The 20,785-nt window shown below is 39.8% G+C and overlaps 2 protein-coding genes across 2 annotated transcripts; one reads left to right on the top strand and one right to left on the bottom strand.

The window, feature by feature from the left end:
• Nucleotides 1-2,284: 2,284 nt before the first annotated feature.
• Nucleotides 2,285-4,536, bottom strand: LOC119899449. Its single transcript, XM_038714003.1, has 3 exons — nt 3,867-4,536; nt 3,714-3,747; nt 2,285-3,456 (listed from the first exon to the last, which is right to left on the bottom strand). Exons 1-3 carry the CDS (start codon nt 4,107-4,109, stop codon nt 3,071-3,073), a joined length of 663 nt encoding a protein of 220 aa, XP_038569931.1. The 5' UTR covers nt 4,110-4,536; the 3' UTR covers nt 2,285-3,070.
• A 9,196-nt stretch (nt 4,537-13,732) lies between these two features.
• Nucleotides 13,733-20,768, top strand: LOC119899448 (phospholipid phosphatase 3-like). The gene is made up of 6 exons (XM_038714002.1): nt 13,733-14,214; nt 16,808-16,965; nt 17,096-17,382; nt 17,467-17,524; nt 18,867-19,043; nt 19,146-20,768. Exons 1-6 carry the CDS (start codon nt 13,962-13,964, stop codon nt 19,242-19,244), a joined length of 1,032 nt encoding a protein of 343 aa, XP_038569930.1. The 5' UTR covers nt 13,733-13,961; the 3' UTR covers nt 19,245-20,768.
• The last annotated feature ends 17 nt before the right edge of the window (nt 20,769-20,785 follow it).

Raw genomic sequence — 20,785 nt, 5'->3', positions numbered from 1 at the left:
CATTACATATATTGTAGCTTATACAATATGATGTATTGCTCTAGATTAAACTACCAAACAGTATATAAAATAGCTAAACTTAGCTCTAACCATATACTGTATAAAAGAAGTGGACATGGCCACTGTGATGTCATCCATTAGTTTGAGGACTACAGTTTTAACCCTGGAGTTTGGCATTTTGGCTGTCGCCATCTTGTTTTTTTGGCATCAGAAGTGACCATACTTGTATATTTCTTTAAATGGGACCGTAATTTACTAAATGAACATCATGCTTGACCATAAACACATTAGAATTGTTTACATGAATGAAAGGTTGCATGAATGCATCAGTACTAACATATCATTTACATAATCTGAAAGGGGCTATTCTATTCTGCATAATAAAGTACTATTACTTGTGATACTTGTGATATGTTCCCTTTGGAGTTTTTGAACTCTAGTAGCACATTGAAGCTACTTTAGGTGTAGATGCCAAAAGGCAGCAATGTACCATCCAAGGCAGAGAAGAAGAATCCTAGCAAGTAAAGGGACAGCAGATGTAAAATAGCCTTTTGGCTAATTCTGGCACACTATACATTTATTTATGTGTTATTAGTGTGCATTGTACGTATGTGTGCATGACGAGACAAGGGGACTAACTTGTAGAAAGACAGTTTCACAGGTTGAAAACATCACAGCAAACCAACAAACCTACAATAACTAATTTTATTTGCCAATACTGACGTTTTATCACCTTTTAAATTAATAAATTACAGTTACTTAACAAACAACGTTTACGGTAACATGAGCAAAAAAGAAAAGAATCATGAGCCACACACAATAATTCATAACAATCTAATGAAACACATCATCTGACAGCTTAATTTAGTCTTTTTACATTTTCTTGAACTGAAATATATTATACAAGCTTTAAATCATTATAGAATTCCACAGTTTGACGTCAACCACTGAAGTATACATCTGCTTTAAGTAGTTTGTCCATACTGATGCTTAAACTGATACTTATACTTTTTGCCCTGTGCATAAACAGTAAATAAAGAATTTGGTATAAATAATTCTTATTGCTCTTTTCTGTGATCTAAACAATGGCTTTATGTTGCTCATGTATGTGTTGCTTCACACTTCCATATAGTAGCTTAAGTTGATATGTTGAACTTGTTAGTGAACCATTACTTATTCGAACATCCAGCAGGTATAGAACAACATTATCATTCATTTATAGTCATGTTTCTGGCCAGCAGATGAATGTAAGTTCCATTTTCTCTCTAATATACTCTCTTTTAGCTTTGTTATTGGCCTCCACCTAAAACTGGTCTCTTTAGCTGCTAAATGCTCCACTATGTTCACCAGCTAGTTGCCAACTGTATCTGTCTGCTGATTGGTGCTGAGCAGGTAGTGCACAATGGTTTTTAGAGCTTTTTTGCTGAAAACAGCTGCCTGCTGCAGCTGGAAGCGATGCTATGAGAGCTGTGAGAGTGAACCAAAAAAGGAAAGTTGCACGTCAGAGAGCTAAATAAAGAGCTTTAACTACCTTTAAAGCTCCGTAAAGCCGAGCTGCAGATTCAGGTACTACTTCTCTTTTCGGTTCATCACTATAAATGAATCCTTTCACATTGTCATTTTATCCATTGCTATAATCAAAACATTGATTATAGCAACTTTTAAGTAAAGGATCTAAATAAATCTTATGTCACTGTTGTGTAGCAGTAAACAAGGAATTGTTTATGTGTTTCTCATTTGGGGAACCCATAGTTAGTGACAAGAGTTCCCATGAATAATGGCAGAAATGAATGACTCACACAAAATGGCTCATGAAGATGTGAATGTGGACTTCTCTTTAAAAGTGATGATAATAATAATAATAATAATAATAATAATAATAATAATAAAACAGCCACAATTTCAGCACTTCCTTTCAGTCTCAAATATTTGAGCATGCCTTCTGCTTCATATGTGCACTAACAAAATGAAAACTCGTATATCACATAGGAGTTAATATTTGTTTTCACTTGACATCTGCACCTTGGGTTTATATAACACAGGAGGTGTAATAGTGTTTGTTTGCTGGCCCACAAAGGTTTTTTTTCTAAACCGCACTGTATGGTAAATAAACAGGAAGTGATGTGAATCCAGTTCCCGGTATGGGTTGCGTAACAGCAGGGAACTTTCCCTTACCTATAAACTTTTTATACATTCCACTTGAAACTTGTCACAATCACTTTCACACTTGTCATTTTCTACTTTTCACACTCGTCATTTTTTACTTCTGACATCAAACAAGTTCTCAGAGTTCATTGTATCCATGTTTAATATGGATTGCAATAAAATACATTCAACAATGTAGTTTGTCCATAGGACTTACATATTTTTCAAAAACATTTTCTAAATCCACAGTCCACAAGATATTTTAGTAATTCTGGTCATCTTTTGATTACAGAAGGATCACTTTTATGGGACCTTGTTTCTGTAAAAGTTATGTTAAGTGCAGAGTGTTACTCATCATTTGCCAGAAGAGATTAGTTCTGAATGAGGTCCCTAAGGAGCTTGTTTGGGGTTTCAGAGCAGAATTATAATCACACATTTTTTTTAAGCCTCAACTTAATCTCCCCAGCCATTTATAAAATGAAAATGGAGCTATAGAGTCACGTACCTAACCCAATGTAGGCTGATTAATTTGCAGTGTATTGCACATCAACACTAATGTAGTGATATCCACATCAAAATAAATGTCTATAAAAATAGCAACACTGTTATAAATATAGGTACATAAATAGTTACATGTTAACAAATAAATATATCACATATAGAGTAAAATATATACATATTTATAGAGAATGAGTGTCTAGTCCTTTCCACATGATGTTTGTATTATCACAAATGCAACTTCTCTTCAGAGTCCACCTTAAAATCCTGCTGAGCTGTCACAGCTTTGAAAATGGCACAAGCACCTGCCCATTTTCCCCTACTTGGATTTTAGGAAAACACAAACTGGTGTTGTTCTTTAGTGATGACCCACAGGTCACAGACAGATCTGCATCTTGCTGACAGTAGCAGCCCTAGAGTGTCTATGTTAGTCCACGAGGAACATCCCAAACCTTGAGCTCATCTCCAGTCTCCAGTTCTGCAGCCCGGCCTCTGGTACAGTCATCTGAGTGAGCAGTCCCTGCCCCTTTGTTATCCTGCTCACTGTCCAGCACTTCCTGCTCACAGGTGTTGAATCCGCCACAGCCTGAAGCTTCACCTCGCAGGTGAGCTTATCGTCCACGCGCACACTGAGGACGCCTGCGCTGCAGCTGAAGGTACAGGTGAGGTTGAGATCAATGTATATGAAATACATCCCCTCCCGTTTAGGTTTCAGCAAACTCTGAACTGGGTCAAACAAGTAGTTGCTTCCTAGAGACGTCCCAGCGGCGAAGGCAACTGGAGCCCATTGCATCGTGAAGTTCTTCAACTCGCCTGCAGGAGGAGACAAACACGTGTCATTTAGAAGATGTTTACACAGTGCAGCAACAGGCGTGCCCGTTAGATTCCTTTCTGTTGTTGTCTTGCCTTAAATCTGAAGTGATTTGGCTAGACAGCTAGAAAACATATGAAATATTTTAGGCTAATTTTAGCAATGTATGTAGCAATCTATCTATACTTTGTCCAGGGAGAGGGGAAAAAATAGGCCTATTTATGACATGACTGCTTTTAGCAAATAAAAGTAGACTTACTTGAGGTTGCTTCCAGCTCGACAAATTTATGCATCTGTTGACAAAGCGTTAAAAAAGAAGTGGGTTAAAATGTGCACAGAATATGAGTCAAACTTGAAAAGCAAAATAAACAGCTATTTATTCAGCTTTTAATAACAGGACTCAATTGTTTACCTTGTATGCTGGGGACGATGTGCCTCCTGTCTGTTTTGATGCCTCAATGTTGAAGGACGGAGGCGAGGGCTCTAGGTTGGGGTGCAGTGTCATTACAAACATCACTCCGCCGGCAGCCACAGCTGTCACCGCCACAAACAGAAAAATGATGGACATGACAAGAAACATGTCCAAGCAACCTCCACGCCGGCGGCCGATCTTCTGGAGAGACTCAACGTCCATTTCTTTATTTTGGTGTCCCATCAATAGGCAGGAAGGTGCGTGAGCTTCGTCCACTTTTAAAGATTCAGCGTATAGAAAAGCTTCGGGTTGCAAATGCAAGCTGGAAGTTGTACAGCTCCAGGTGTTGTTTGGTTTAGCTCCACAAAATAGTCCTCTTGGTTTCGCACAGCCCAGTCGGGGTCTTTAAGTGAATGTCGCGACTGAGAGCTCCATGGTGCCTTTTTATAGTCTAGCGTACTGTACTGTGCTCTCAGTTTCATTCACGGAGGAAAAACGCGGAAGTCATGGATTTCCCTCTCGCCTCCTCACACCCGCCTCCCCCTTCTGCGATGCGTGTACAAGGTGAGAAAACGAGACGCACAGACTTTCCGCAGCTCTCCCTGCTATTGCGCAAGTGCGCACTGAAGGCAGCGAGTGCGGTGGAAAACGAAAGGGAGACGAGATGCGCTGCCTCCAACCTCACTTACATTCCGACGCAGTCAAACAGACGCTCACCTTTCCCTCTCCACTTTTAACCCCTCACAGGACTGGCAAAAGTGGCACAATGGAGATGAAGAGAGACTTTGTGTGTGTGTGTGTGTGTGTGTGTGTGTGTGTGTGTGTGTGTGTGTGTGTGTGTGTGTGAGAGAGAGAGAGAGAGAGAGAGAGGGAGAGATAGGGTAGGGCATTTGTCAACAGTATTTCATCACCAATCTAAAAAAAGCTTACAGTGTCATACCTGGCTGGCGCAATTCTGGCACAACCACGTGCCAACTGCCAAACAAATCAGAATGTGACTCTGCGGTTGTGCTAAAACAAAGGCCTACGGGAATGCCCCAGCGTGTAGTCTATATGTGTGTGCGTGCGTGTTTGTGTGAGTGATAGAGAGAGAGTGTGAGTGTGTGAGAAAGAGAGACGGAGAGAGATGGGGTTGAACACACCGGAGGTGCTGGAGTTACAGGCATCCCAAAAAATTAAAAATAAGTTTTTCAGCCAATCAGATTGCAGGCTTTTGTCAAAGCCTGGACGACGATTGATGGACGGGAGTGGCCCAGGCAGAAAAGAGCTAGAGACTGAGAGTGCTTTTCACTGCCCTATATAGGCCAACTTGCACTGCAGCACTGGGTCATTTAAATGTAAATTATATGGCTAACAGTATTGTCAACATAGGCTACTTCTGTGAACTTTTATTCTGGCACTGTTTTTCATGGTTTGGTGCAATGAAGTGAATTCTTAATGCTATAGCACACCATGATAGTATAACTCCTGGTCTGTGGCGACCTTCTAGGTAAGACCCTTTGAGCTTGAACTTTGGAAATCATAGTGAATGTAGAGGCAGCCATGGTGAAGTTGCAGAATCATTCTCATCACAATGTGTAGCACAGTAACACATTTTAGCCACACTTGGCGGCATTGGCTCTAAGGATGACAATGTTGGTCCGTCTGTTGGCACTGCTTTGGTCCAGATTAAAAGATCTAGATTCTAAAGAACTATTTGACAGATTGCTGAAATTTGATGCTCACGTTCAAGGTCCAAAAACTATCAATTCTGACTTTGGTGGTTCCTGTCGTGCCCCCAGCAGTTCAGAGTTTACTTATCCAGTGAAATATCTGTCAGATAGATTGACATTTAATGCTCCCAGATAATGAATTGGAATGACGTTGGTGTTCCCCGGATGGTTAATCTAACAAGATGAGGTAAAAAAAAATTTTTTGTTTAAATTCTGTTTAAATACTATGGTTTGTGACCAAACATGTGTAAAACTAATTGGCATTAGTAGTTAGTAGTGCTAATCAGCAAATGCTAACATGCTAACTAAGGACCTGGTGAACATGGTAAACATTAAACATGCTAAACATCAGCAAGCCTGTCATTGTGAGCATGTTAAGATGCTGACATTAGTATTTAGCTCAGAGCACAGCTGGGCCTAAATACCCAGCCTCACAGAGCAGCTAGCATGTCTGTAGACTCTTTGGCTTATCAATCTGCAGGCAGGATGCAGTCAGATTGCTGATGTGATTCTGTAAATGCAAAGATGAGTCTATAAATTTGGTTCAGGTGACCAGAGCTGTAATTGTAACTTGGGGCATTGGTTATTTTTAGTGTAAAATACAGTAAGTTATGCATTGATCACCAATGTTTCAGTGCAATTGGTGTAATTACTGGTGAGAAGGGCTTTCCCTTCTGCATCAAGTGGTGATCCACACAGCCCTGACCTCTTACAGATGATTTTTAACTGGGATTTATGGTAATCATGCTCAAATGATCCTTGCTGATCAAAACATAACCAGCTGACCTGATTGTAAAGAGAGAAATATCAAGGGAATGTTTGAGGTTGTTACTGAAAGGGAAGTTCATGGTTAAATAAAGACAGACTTAATACGGGAAGTGACAGGCGATGGTTCAGAGATATTTGAACTGCTGAGAAAGCTAAATGTGTCAAAGCTGACGTTAACATCATTAGCATATGTACAAAACAGTTACAGTCAGATACATGTATATACCTTTTATGGGGATCAACAAAACAGTACTTGTTTAAAATGTACAACACTACATTTGAGCTCAATCTATGTGTAAACTGACTTCAAATGTGAAATAAATGAGACATATCGTCACTTTGCAGCTGATTGTCGTCACTTTGCAGCTGACCCGTCTCGATTCTGTGTGCATAATGGACCTCTTAATGTGAATACAATTCTGTATTTAGATTCTTTGTGTTCATTGCTTTCCTTCACTTTCCCCCTCTTTCTTATTGTTGCTTAGCCCGTTATATATTGCTTTCAGGAACCAATGCTGCTGTAAAGTGGGAAATCATTCCGCAACTTGCAGTAATTGCAACATTCTTGTCTGTGGTTTAATCAAGGGCTTGGGACATGTCAAAAGTCAAGCAAATATTATTTTTGTCTTTTGATGTGGCCCTGAATATGAAAACATCACAAACAGTGCTTTCAAACAAACACCTCCATCATCAGGCTGGTTAACCTCATTTGTCCCGATCTTTAAACGGAAACAGTGAGTGAAAGTAGATTGCATAAAACATGCATTCACTACAACAAATGTATCGTTACTCAAAAAGTTATGGTGAATGAGCATCATTTAATGTGCTGCGAAACAATCCTGAAACATCATTCGCCTGTAATGTGTCAGACTGAGCAAGACATGAATGTGTGTTGTTTTTGCTCCATGCAGAAAAACAAAAATATTAAATGATGAAACTCCCCAACTTTGACGTCAAAGAAACACCTACAACAGTAACGATATGTAAATACTGTTAATGCATGACCATAGTAGTTTAGATATAGTGTGTATATGTGTCATATATTTTTTCCCTTGCCATATTGTAATGTTAGTTTGGTTGCTAGTCAACTACATGACAAATGCTGGAAAGTTTATGATTTCCCATTTATATTTATTCCATTACATTTCAAAGGTCAGCGATGTACCTTTAAATTAACTTAATTTATTTGAATACTAATTTGCAGGCTGTATTCCATAGTATTTTTGATCAAACAACTCCAATCTCCAATCCAACCATACATTTTGTCAAATTGGCAGCAAATAAGCCTGATTTGCCCTCACACTGTCTATCAAACTGCACATCCTCCAAGCTATTATCTATTACATATCCAATCCTCTTTGTGCCCATTTTGTCTAATTTCTATTTTCCCACCTACAATATGGCTACTGATGGGAGGGGCTGCTTTGTTTAAATGTCCTCTTCTGAGGTTTCTTTATTGTTTTCTCCTCCTGTGCTGAGGGGTTTTTTAAAATGTTGTTTTTCCTTTTTTTAAAGAGCTTTGAGTGGGTCAGGAACCTTTGCGGTTGCAGGTCTGTAACTGAGACATTGTTTGTGATATTGTAGTAGACAAGTCCCCATAAAACGCAATCTAACCATATGCAGATTTAAAAAAGAGAACCAAAAATGTGCTTCAGTGATATATATATATTACTATTATATATATAATGAGGAATGACAAGTGAGAATAGGCAGTGGCTGTGATGGGGAAGATGCAGGGACTGTTTCTGTGTGGGAGTGATGGACAGAGAAGGGGAAGTCAGCATTAAACAGAGAAAATGAGAAAGGCTGTCTTACAAGTATGACATACAGTTTGTAGAAGGTCATATGCTCCTGCAGGGCCATTCCCTTATGAAACTAACCACACTTGTGCAAATATCAGGACATCACTGGTGTTGTAGCCAACCACATTTGCACTCGGTCTTTTCTCGGTCTCGGGACATTGAGGACTCGTGATTTTATTTCAAGACTATTCAAGACCATAATTTTGGGAATATCAATAAATTGCTTTGATTTGTTAACATCCTAACTTTGATTGGAAGTAAAACATATTGCTTCAAATGCAACCAATAACCTTAATTAACGACTGTCAACCCTCCCTGCGATGTTTACGTTGATTTCAGCTCTTAGTGTTTGTATGTGGGTGTTTTATTGAGAATGTGGATCCTTCAGATCAATTTGTTAAATAGGCTGCCTATGACCTCGTTCCACATTTTATTGCATGCCATGCAATGCAGGGAACTGGTCTTGGTCTCGACTGCTCTCAGCCGCTAAAAGTCTTGTTCTTGTCTCGGTCTCGATAAACTCTGGTCTTGGTCTCGGTTTGGGCGGTCTTAACTTCAATAGTAGGACGCACACACACGCGCACACACACACACATGAATTCCTCAAATGTTTCTATTTGTTAACAAAAGCTTAATAAAAACCAGCAGCACACTTGACTGTCTGGACATGTCTTTATATTGCTAAATCCTACGTGCTGGAGTATGTTGAGTGTGTGTGTTTGTGGGTGTGGATGTGTTTGTGTGATGGAATTATTGGGCTTTACCTTGTCTGTATAGATAACTTACATATATATATTGGACTGCTAATGTACTTTATCAGCCAGTTGGTAAGAAAAATCATTAATTCTCCAAGGCCTCTGCTTTCCACCTTTCATCAGAGGAAGTGACAGGCTGCATTACTCAGCGAGTGCTGTAATATGTATCATTTCATAGATGGAAGGCCACTGGGTTTTCTTTACTGAAAATGATGTAAGACCAGAGAGAAGTGTAACAGAAGTGACGTAATTTTTATTTGGCTTACTTAGGGCAATCAATTACTGCATGCGCGCGCGCATACACACACACACACACACACACACACACACGCACGCGCGCAGTTTTCACATCCACAGCAGGATTTTCTGTGGTCGGGGTAAGGTACGGCCCTTCTGACTAAAGAAAGAACACCGTTGTGATGTTCAGGGCTTTCTCACAGGGAAATCACTGTCTCTGTTTTCACTTCACAAAAGTACAATACTCTATCTCTCTCGCCCTCTTTCTGTTTTTCTCTGCGTACAGAAATGAAACAAAAATTGCTGACCATCAGCAGAAGAGACGAATGAAACCTCCCCTGGCTGTGCTTTTGCTGCCCCCTGCAGCAGACTGTCCTAAATGCACTGCTGCAACTGCAATTTCACTATCAGAACAAGTGCAAACACAGACTTCCCCACTCTAATTATAGAGGTAAGTGACAAAACCTTTCCATACACGCGATTTACTACACTGTACGGTTAAATAAAGGAACTTGTTACATGGGGTTTCTTTTACTGTGATGAAACTGTTGTGTCTCATTTCCCATGTTGTTTTAAATATAAACAATATCATTTTGGTCCGTTACCCCTAATCAACTTCATTCCTGAAGAAAAGAAAGGCAAAAGAAAAAAAAGGCGAAAGAAAGAAGACAAGAGGCTGGATTATTTAACAGGGTAATATTACAATTATACTGTAATGCCACATTTTTGTTGTGCTAATTGGCAATACTGCTTCCCTCAAGTGAAGTTGTGGTAATAACATGATATGTAATGTAAATGTGACCCGTAGGGTAAGTGTGGTCTAAAAATTTTAAACCATTGAACATTAATAGGTGTCTGGTTTGTTTTCAGTACTTGACACTTTGATGCTCTTCCTAAGGGGGACACAAAAAATACTACGCTCAGTAATGGCAATGTAATCATGAAGTAATGATACAACAGAAAGTCCAAAGTTAAGCTAAGCTAACTAGCTGCAGGCAGTAGCTTAATATTTACAGTAGCCTACAGACATGAGAGTGGTATCAATCTTCTCATCTAACTCTTGGATAAGCATATTTCAATAAATGTCAAACTATTCCTTTAGTAGGGAATATCTAATTAACATAAACTTAATAGATCAGTTATAAGCCTAGGAACAACTATTGAGGTGCCAGGTTGGATTTATGACCTTACCTCCTGGAAAACAGCTGTAGAGGATCTGCACCAAAATCTAGGCTATTTAAAGTTCACATTTAGTCTATTTTTTGTGCCAACCAGTTTAAATGTACTACACAGAGTTTTTAACTGGTTATGAAACAGTCTCAGTGTAACACTGATGTCTTTACATGACCTACATTAGTAAACAAGAACATCAGCAAGAAGACTGGCTATTTGTATATTCTTAATACCGGTCACCGGGTCCGAATTCACGTAAAATCAGATGGAACGATTTACAGCAGGCAGACCAGAAGAGCCAATGTTTACATTTTCCCAGGCAAAGAGAAATACAGACATTGATAGGGCACAGGTGAAAAAAAACGTGTCAACCTTGGTCGGTCATTCAACAGAAAGGATTCAAAACCAATCCTGAATAGGCCCTCTTTCTCACAGACAGGTATGTAATATGTCTATTTTATTCGGCTGTGTACATTCCATGGAGGTAAAGGTCACAGTGGACATTACTGTAAAACATCTGGCTGGTAATGTAACATTGTATGTTGGCCTTACTACCAAGCTGTATCTGGCTGGTGGTTAAGAGGACATGACATAGTCTAACTAATGTTGATAACTTTAGCATTCTTGCCAAAATTATTATTATCGAGCAACCTAATCTGGTAATTGAATGCTTTGTGTAACCTAGGTGTATGAACTGTACTAAAACAAAGTTTTCTTTGTTTCAGCATCTTCATATTATTGTTATCAATCATACAGAGCCACAAATAGATAGTTCATCTCATCACTATGTATCCTGTAAACATTTGTTTAACCATCTACATCTACTTTCCGTTGCCTGAGGGCAAAGTTTTCTTAAGCCCCATATTCAGTAATTGTTGTTTCTTTAAATGATTGCAATCAATTAGAATTGTCAATAAACTGTCTTGAACAGTCCAATAATGTGTGGGGGTCACTATGAAGCACCATTTGAAGGTGGAACTTCCTTTTCTGAAACTTGGTCACAGGAGCAAGTGGTGTGAGAAGAAGGCAAGATTATTTGGTTTAGAAATCTAATTTAAAATGACATGAACTTTAAATAAAAATGATGTTGGTATGAAGGTTTAGAGAAGACTTTTGTCAGGTTTTTGACATTTGTTTTTATTTTGCATGTTCAGAAATTCAGTGTTTCATTTTTTTGCCTCATGGCAACTTGTGCGATAAGGGCCACTTTTCAAGGAGGTCTTTAATGACCATGTTTTGGATGTTATCACATATTTTTACATGTTGTAGTTCACAATATAAGCTCTAAATATAGTTGTATTTGTTTATTTATTAAATTTTACTTATTTTTACACATTTCCACAGATAAATTGTTCTATGTAACTAAAGAGCAGGATTCGTCTGTTAGGTCAATCCCATCTGACAGCAGGGACAGTGAGGAGGAGTGGACTAGAGAAAAAGGCTTGAGCAGAAGTAAAAAAATAACTTCTTTCAGTAGCTCTGGTTGTCATTCAAATGATAGGTTTATAAAATGATAGGTTTATATGGCAGACAATATACAAAAAGGGGTCAAATATCAAGCCTTAATTATTCTTGTTGTATTTTTGTTGCCAGTGGAAACTTACTGGTATCTAAGTATCTGTCAATAAAAATATATAAAAAGGGAGAAGGAAGATGAATACACAGATGAAGATGACTCCCATCTCTGACTAAGTTTGGGTATCATGAACCATTTCCCAGAACCACGGATTTGATAAGAAACGTGCATTTGGATTTTGAACTTGATTTGAACTTTCTGCATATTTCAGGGGTGCTCCGACTGAACTGAAGTGAGCATTTTATTATTTAAAAAAGTGTCACTTATCTGCAGGGACCTGCTAAGCGGATCTAATGCCATGTCATTTGTTACGCAGTACCTCAACAAAGCAACATCTCACACTCAGGCACAAAACACAGGTGAGCAGACATTCACCTTTTAAACTGAAGGGAAACGAATGATGTCTACAGATTATTCCAATATATATTGTTCTTAGAGACGAGTCCCCAGAGACCCCCCTCTAGTGCAGAGACTCCTTTCACTTTAGCCATGAAGATGAGCAAGGAGGAAGTGGATAAAGATCTGTAGTGAAGGGGTCAGAACCAGAACCAGGAGCCAATAAAATTGAAATCATTAAGTAGAATTGGAAACAGATTTAGAATCGATTAAAGTAAAATGATACCCAACCCTATCCCGAACCAGCATGTCAGCTTGGACAGTAGGCTACCTCACACAGGAACACCCAAAGTAATATGCAAAAAGTGTACACAGCAGAGAACTGCTTTTTGAAGTTTCACAGGGAGTGAAATGTCATTACATAAATAACATTATATGACAGGACACACTACATGATAGCTACAAACCGTCTGTGTCAAATCCAATTTATCAATGTGTATCTAGTGTTTTTTCGTTTTTACTTAATGATCTTGACTGTTTTAAAAAATATTTATGATTTTGCATCACTGTCTGAGCATTATCTTATGATCTGTGAATTCATAATAGTCTGTATGATTCTGTACCATGGTTGCAAAAAATATTTTGGGGCGGGAATGTCCAAAAAAATTTTTAAAAATAGAATGTTAAAAAAATAGAAAAAGTTTTATCAATAGAATGTCCCAAAATTGCGGAAGAGGATTTTTTCTCAGAATTCTGACTTTAATCTCAGAATTCTGACTTTAATCTCAGAATTTAAAAAAAACATTCACATGTGGCCCTAATCCTCTTCCGCACAAAATGAACCAAGAAATGATGTGGAATCATTTTTTTTCATGTACCATCAAAAGATTTTCTTTTTTACGCATGTGTATCTTTACCTAAGCTCGAGCAGAAGAGGATTAAAAACACAAGTCTATTTAAAAATAAGTTGCGTCTTTCTTTCACACTTCCAAAACAAATGCAGGTGCTGGCACAGATCAAGATCTTTATGATAGGACGCGGAGGAAACATTGTCCACAGGGGCCGCCAGAATCAAAGCTCCTTGTAGTTGCTTTAATGAGCGAAACAAATTATGTAATGATAAAAGTGGTAATGATGTATACCCTGATATTAAAGTAAACCTGATGATTTCTAGAGATATGGGGCCAGTCCAGGCTGATATCATTTTTATATTAAATATTAATATATTCTTGGTAACAGCCATTAAAGCCAGCAAACAAACAAAATGAAGGTGAAAGGTGAATCATAGTGATGGAGAAATATCTCCCAAATTACATCCAACCACCGTCCCCGTGACACATACCTGATGCTCTTCCTTTCTTGGAAATTACACCCACATCACGTTTTACCAACGTAATGGGAAGAGAGAGTGAGTGAGAGAGAGAGAGAGAGAGAGAGAGAGAGAGAGAGAGAGAGATACACGTCGTATCCCTGAGGGTCTCTTTCGCAACCCGTCTGGAGTTTTTCGCTCCACCGTGGAACATATCTTCAAGGTGACGGATGTCCTGCAACGAGTCAGGGCGAGCCCTGCAGACTCTGTGATGAAATTAAAAATGCATAAAAAAGACAATTTACTTTGACAGTGAAGCAACGCGTGCTGCGGGGAGAATATTAAATACTGTGGGAACTTGTGGATTTAGTTGCAGTCTCACCGCAGCTCTGCACATGAGTAGTTCAAGGGCGCTCCCAAGTTTCTGATGCCAACAAGTTTTTTACTCCGACTCCACCCGCAGCCAGTGATCATGTTGGATAAATGTGGACTGCAGAGCGCCGGTGTGCCCGTCTCCAGCGCGGACCTCCAGCTTAAACTAACGGACAACAAGAGTAGCCTGGCCGCAGCCGGGATGGGGATGGAGAACGGCACTGGGAAGAGACTCATAGAGATAACTGGACCGGCTTTATCCAAAAGAAAACTTCTGGTCGGTTTAGACCTCCTCTGCCTCTTCCTTGGTAAATATCCACATATACACATCATATTAGATGTACAATATAATTAATTCCAACAAAATAGTGCCATTATGACATATCTGTAAGTCTGTGTTTGTGTCAAAGAGATGCAGATCTGTGGCCAATGTAAAAGCCATGTGGAGTTAGGTTATGGTTTGCAATGTTATTTTGTCCATCCATAATATATATGCTATGTTAGTATGCAAATGCAGACAATGCAAATTCTCAAATCAGTAAACCAATACTGAGTTTATACCGAGTTAACTTAGCTTAATATATATATATATATATATATATATATATATATATATATATATATATAAGATAATACATTTGAATATTGTTAGTCGTGAAATGTTGCTCGGAAAAGCAACCTGATACAATCGCTGTAGGCGTTAAGAAATTGTGATTTTTCACTATTTCCTTACATTTTATGGACCACCTGATTAACCGACGAATTGAGAAAATTATCGGCAGAGTAATAGGCAATGAAAGTAGGCTAATCATTAGTTGCATATTTATTTAGTACCCATTTATATTGCAGCTATAAAGAATCCTCCCAAAAGTTGTTATTCCTTACAATTAAAGGTAGGCTATCTCTAGTGGAAGTTAACTTCAAGCATTTTAGTTCTGCTCCGCTTTGTTTTCATTCCTTTATATGTAGTCATTCTGCTGCCCTGCAGAATATGAGCCGCAAATTAACGCCAGGTTTGAAAGCAGAAAGAGGTAAGAACGAGAGAGAGAAAAAAGAAGGAAGAAAGAAAGTTTTTCAAGTTCGCTCTCCATCTACATGTAGGCTGTCCGCGGCTCTCTGTTTTCCACTCGTGCGTGCTCTCGAGCTCTCCGTGCCAGCTGGTTCTTGCATTGCCCAGGGACCTCTACAGTTTCCATGACAACCCCAGTTCTCAGGGTAGAGCAGGGCCACGGGGAATTGTGTTTGGTCTAAATAAATAAATGCACGATTCACCGTGTGCGTGCGCGCGCGCGTGTGCACACGAGTGTAATTGTTGACCCTCCCTCCCATGCTCCCTATATGTGACAGGAGGGTGGTTATGTAATGATGGCTAATTGGAAAAAGGTGGATGGAGAGGTAGTCTGTGTTAAAAACAGATTGGACATGTGCATGAAGGGAGGGAGCCATGCTAGAAGTATCTGTCTCTCTCCCCCTCTTTCTCCTGTGTGTCTGCAGGCATGCAAGACAGAGAGAGAGAGGGAGAGGGAGAGAGGGGAAGAGAGAGGGAGAGAGAATCAGAGGGAGAGAGAGAGAGAGAGAGAGAGAGAGAGAGAGAGGGAAGGCAACCCAGAGACAAACAGAGACAGTGTAAAGGCTGCTTCTGGCTCTGGTTTGCTGCAGCATTTACTCTTTGTTTTGAAGGGAAGAGTTGAACTAAAGTCACAAACAACCCCCGCGCGCACGCACACACACACACACACACACATATGCAGTTCAAACTGGGTCTCTATTGAGCTCTGCCTGCTGTCTATTTCCAGACCCTCACATTCCTAATAGTTGTCTAACATGTTAGGTTCTCCAGAGAAAAACTGAGGGTTCCCACCCTTATTTTTCTGAAAAACTATTCCTCGTTTGACCTTCCCTCCTTTTCTCAGTCTCTTCACTAATGTCAAATTCCCTGTCAGTTTTATTAGCCTTGAATTTCGGTTACCTACATCTATCTTTTTAATTTTAGGCCTTATTACTTTCATCTGTGATTAATGTGATACTTAATGTGCATCTCTTGGTGTGTGACAGGGAGACAAGGGCATCAAATTTGCAGTGGTTTATTATGGTACTACGGTGTTAGTGAACATCAATGCTTTTAGGGTACTCAATGCTTTTAGGGTACTGGCAAAAATGTGTCCATGGTGGGTGTCCAAAGCTGTCACGTACCGAAAGGCTGGCATAGAAAAATTCTTACTTTTTCCCATTTTAGGCTGTATTTTTTTTGCACAGCTGCTTGTGCTTAGACAACATTTAAAATATAAGAAACATCTTTTCATGGCGCCTACAGCCATGTTACCAGCTCTGTGAGACTGTACTTCTTTCATGGTAGTCCATCCGATAATAGTTGAGAGTTACTCAAAACCACAAATGTCAACCTCATGGTGGTGCTAGAGGAAAAGTCAGGGGATGTCCAAAGTCAGTAGGACTCATCCTCTGAGGACGATGAATCCATCCTATAGTTGTTGAGATATTTCAGTCTGGACCAAAGTGGTGAACTGACTGACATTGCTATCCCCAGAGCCACACCTCTAGCTAGGCTCAAATATACAAGAAAAACATCTTTTTCCTCAAAGTAAATTATTGAAGAAAATCTGATTTTGGTTTTAGTACACAGGCGCCATTTAGTATCAAAATAAGTCAAATGATTCCCAGCCTTTGTCTGCACATGCAGTATGTAGCGATAACACAGAGGTGACTAAGGTTGCAGATTCCTCCCCAGAGCCCCTTCTCATCCTTTTGCTCCTCTTTTCTCCTCCTACGCATCATCTCTAGTTTCTCATCACAATGAGGAATCTATACTCCCGCTGGGGATTGTTGTGATATCCTTCTTGGTCCAATTCCATTCATATTCCTCTTCCTCCTCCTTCTGTGCAGCTTCCATCCCTTTCTTTGCATGTGAACTGAAGGCCATGAGACCTTACAGAAGGGGCTTCATGTGCGGCGACCCCGGAATCACCTATCCTTACCTGCACCGAGAGGCCATACCAGACGAGTTACTCATTGCGGGTGGCATCATCATCACCGGCCTCACTGTGAGTACTCATCATCCTGATCATCCCTGTCATAGCAGTCAGTCCATCATTCATTGTACACCATGTCCCAGCTCACAAGGAGCATGAGGGGAATGTGATATGACGGTTCTGACTACGTGTCCACCACCAGATCGCCCTCGGGGAGTGTTACCGGGTTCGTTTCAGAGGCGTCAGCTCCAAGGCCTTTGTCAAGAACCTGTATGTGTCCTGCCTGTACAAGGAGCTGGGCTGCTTCCTGTTCGGTTGCTGTGTTGGCCAATCACTGACCAACATGGCCAAACTAAGTGTCGGGCGGCTGCGACCACACTTCCTGTCTGTGTGTGGTGTCACGTACGCGTCGCTAAACTGCACCCCTGGCACCTACGTTGCAACCGTGAACTGCCACCAGCCTGACCACCGGTTGGAGGAAGAGGCCAGGTGCGTGTGTGTGTGTTTATGCACATTTGTTGTGTAATGTGCTTTTGTTCTGCGTTGTTCTAATCTCTTCTCCAATTTTTTTAGGAAGTCCTTCTTCTCTGGTCATGCTTCCTTTGCAATGTATACAATGCTCTATTTAGCGGTGAGTATTTCTTTCTTTCTATCCATTGCATTGTCTTCACCACATATTCTCACACACACACACACACACACACACACACACACTCACAAACACAATTTGACTATCTTTCCGATTTCCAATTACCATCTCTCTACAAAAAGCTGAGAGAGAATGAATGAAACAGGCACCCATCATCGGTCCAGTTAGCAGCAGAAATCGGGAGAATGAAAGAGTATAGGGAGAAAGACAGGAACTGAAAGGAGAAATGGGACAAACAGAGACAGCTTTGTTCTGCTGTGGGAGGAGTGTGACCTCGCCTCACTGCCTCACTGCTCTCCTCCATTGTGTGTGAATGTGTGTGTGTGCAAGCCTCTGCATTAATATGCGTATTTATGCAAGTGGCTGCATACAGTATGTACCTATGTGCATGCAACATATTAATATGTGTGTGTGCCATTACTTTCTCCAACTGTTGCCCTTCTTTTTGTTACAACAGCTCTGCATTGCATTTAGCTTACGAAAAAGGGGGTGATTAAAAACAAGGCACATCCAATGCCCTGCTGCACCAATAAGATCCAAAAGGCTTGTTTATGTTTGTTTTCACCATAACTTGAGAGCAGCATCAATCTCTAGCTAGATCTCCAACCAGGCAAAGTGGGTAACTGCGCTGTCGCAGGACTGCAATAAGCACAGCCAGTCATTGACTGACCTACCTAACTACCTATCTGCACACACTCTGCCCTTGCATGCACTGCACATGAAAATGTGTTTTAGGGGAGTGGTTTTGGACGGAGGCCTGAAGGGAGGGGGTGGTATTTTTTTCCGATGGGATACTTTCAAAATGTAGTTGTCTTTTGCAAGTCTCTCCAGTGTTACCTACCCTAGCATTTGTGGTAATTCAGACATCACCAGCATTATTATGTAATCTTGGAGCGCCATCTTGGAGAGAGGCACTGACTTAAAATCAAGTTTTAAGGCTATTGTTATTTCATTGTGGACTTTTTGGACTGTAGGTGCAATTAACAGCATTCAATCAAGTTGTCACAAAAAAACTACTACCGTACTGATTAATACATACAGAAGTGTTGAGTCTGACACCCCTCTCAGTACTGATTTATTTAGTACTGTGGGGATTGTACAAATTGCTGAGTTTGCATTAGCACAAATGGCATCAAGAGCTATTTTAAAAAGGAGTAGATAAAAAAAGCAGGCATAAAACAGGTAAATTCCTGAGAGTTTCTCCAAATGTTCAAAATTACCCATCAATGAATAAGGCCAAATATCTTATTATTGTTTTATTTATTTATTTATCTTATTATTTTTCTACGCACTAAATAACATCACATTCATTTTTGTCATGCAGTTTTACCTGCAGGCACGGTTGACATGGCGTGGGGCTCGGCTGCTGAAGCCGGCACTGCAGTTCTTCCTGGTTCTGCTGGCAGTCTACACAGGTCTGACCCGCATCTCAGACTACAGGCACCACCCATCTGATGTGCTAACAGGCTACATACAGGGAGCCCTCACTGCTTACTGGGTGGTCAGTATACCTTTGCTTGCTTGTTTTTGTACATCTGTGCGTGTCCACACGTCAGCGTCTGTTAGCGTCTTATGGTTGGTTATGTGTTTGTGTGTTCCCCAGGCCTTCCACATCTCGTCCATGTTTAAAACCTCGAGTTCAGATCTGTCTCCGACTGAGACCCTGGACAGCCCCTTGTCCCCCCACCATACTGTCTGCTAAACCTCACCTCCACCAACCTTTGCCTGTACCATCCACCTGCTGCCTGATGTCTGGTTAGGATAGACAAGAGATTTGAAGAATGTGAGACCATTTCCCGTAAGTCAAACCACATACCTCAGTATTCGGACAGAGTGTGTGTGAGAGAGAGAGAGAGAGAGAGAGCGTAGAGCTTGTGAGAGAATGTATGTGACCCATAAAAAAAAACATGTGAACTGAGAGAAAGGAAGAGGGAGGGTACTGAGGATAATCAACCCTTTGTCCTTGTGACTGACCGTAACTTTACATGTGATACACCTGTGAGAGGAATCCTGAGCACACAGAAACCACTACCGCTCTATACGTCATCTGTAAATATATACTGATTTTGTACAACTCAAATGATACTGTAAAGCACGTTTTGATTTCCATGTTAGTATTATTAATTACCACTTTGCAATGATTTGGCACGTAGGATGTAATATATTTTGTACAAATGTGATATATGTTGTAGCTATTTTTTTTTATTTTTACATAAACCCAGTGAATGTAATGGTGTTGAAGGAAAGCACAAATAGTGAGAAAGCAACTGATTGTTGTACTACTAAGAAAAAGTAGGTTGTGTCCGTCCTGTTTCAATTCTGTGAGCAGTGTGTTGTACATGTAGTTTATTAATGAGAGAATGAGTATGAATATGTCTACACAATATATATGTATATATGTATATCTACACACATATATATATAAAGCATGTTTGAAAAGTACAGACGCTACTAGCTCTCTGAAAAAATTTTTATAAAGCTTTTTTGTTACTAGACTACTTACCAGTCCAAGAGCACATGGATCATTAAAGAAAAAAAAATGTTTTTTTTCTAAATCTTTGTCTCTTTAAGTTTTTAAGTTTGTGATTGCATACACATTTTGAGAATAACATGTTTTTAAAAATATAATTATTATATTATTACAAGTATTATTGTAAATCCTGAAGTTCAAAACAGAAGACACAGAGAAACATTAGGATTCATGTGGGGTCATGTTTCTGGCCAAGTCCAATATTCACCTTCTTTTAGCTCTGTTTTTGGTCTCCACCAACCACTGGAGAAAAATATTTGTCTCTGTATTTGTTAAATGCCCCAATATGGTCACAGCTAGTCACTAACTTCATATGCCTGCCAATTGGTGCCAGGCAGGGTTTTTTTTGCTTAAAAGAGCTGCCTGTTGCTGCTGGATATCAGGTTGATAAGAGCGGTTTGACTTAATTAGAACCAAAACAATTAGCTGAAAGGCACTAAAATGCTGAACTAGAGCCGAGGGAACTACAGAATCTGGTGATAACACTCTCTGAGTTTTTCACTATATGAACACCTTTTACATCACATAGTCATGTGACTATTTTTCATAGGATCGTAAACAGCTTCAGCCACATTGATTATCGGAAATTCAGCTTTTTCAAAATGTTCAAATAAGTTTCAAATAAGTCCACACATCTGCATTTAAACTTTTATTTATTAGCCTTAATTTAATAATGCAATAAAGTTGTGGACCTTATTTTACTCTCTGTCTCT

The sequence above is a fragment of the Micropterus salmoides genome, unplaced genomic scaffold, assembly GCF_014851395.1.
Source record: "Micropterus salmoides isolate LMB-PRFRI ecotype aquatic unplaced genomic scaffold, ASM1485139v1 Ms_hic_scaffold_12, whole genome shotgun sequence".
Taxonomy (NCBI): Eukaryota; Metazoa; Chordata; class Actinopteri; order Centrarchiformes; family Centrarchidae; genus Micropterus; species Micropterus salmoides.
This window is presented reverse-complemented; position numbering and strand designations above follow the sequence as displayed.

Bases quoted from the DNA above. Each gene is read 5' to 3' on its own strand.
- LOC119899449 (XM_038714003.1), bottom strand. From the start codon at position 4,109: ATGGGACACCAAAATAAAGAAATGGACGTTGAGTCTCTCCAGAAGATC. The intron at 3,748-3,866 runs GTAAACAATTGA...CTTTGTCAACAG, and splicing joins CATCGTCCCCAGCATACAAG to ATGCATAAATTTGTCGAGCT. The intron at 3,457-3,713 runs GTAAGTCTACTT...CTCCTCCTGCAG, and splicing joins CGAGCTGGAAGCAACCTCAA to GCGAGTTGAAGAACTTCACG.
- LOC119899448 (XM_038714002.1), top strand. From the start codon at position 13,962: ATGCCAACAAGTTTTTTACTCCGACTCCACCCGCAGCCAGTGATCATG. The intron at 14,215-16,807 runs GTAAATATCCAC...CCTTCTGTGCAG, and splicing joins CCTCCTCTGCCTCTTCCTTG to CTTCCATCCCTTTCTTTGCA. The intron at 17,525-18,866 runs GTGAGTATTTCT...TTTGTCATGCAG, and splicing joins ATACAATGCTCTATTTAGCG to TTTTACCTGCAGGCACGGTT.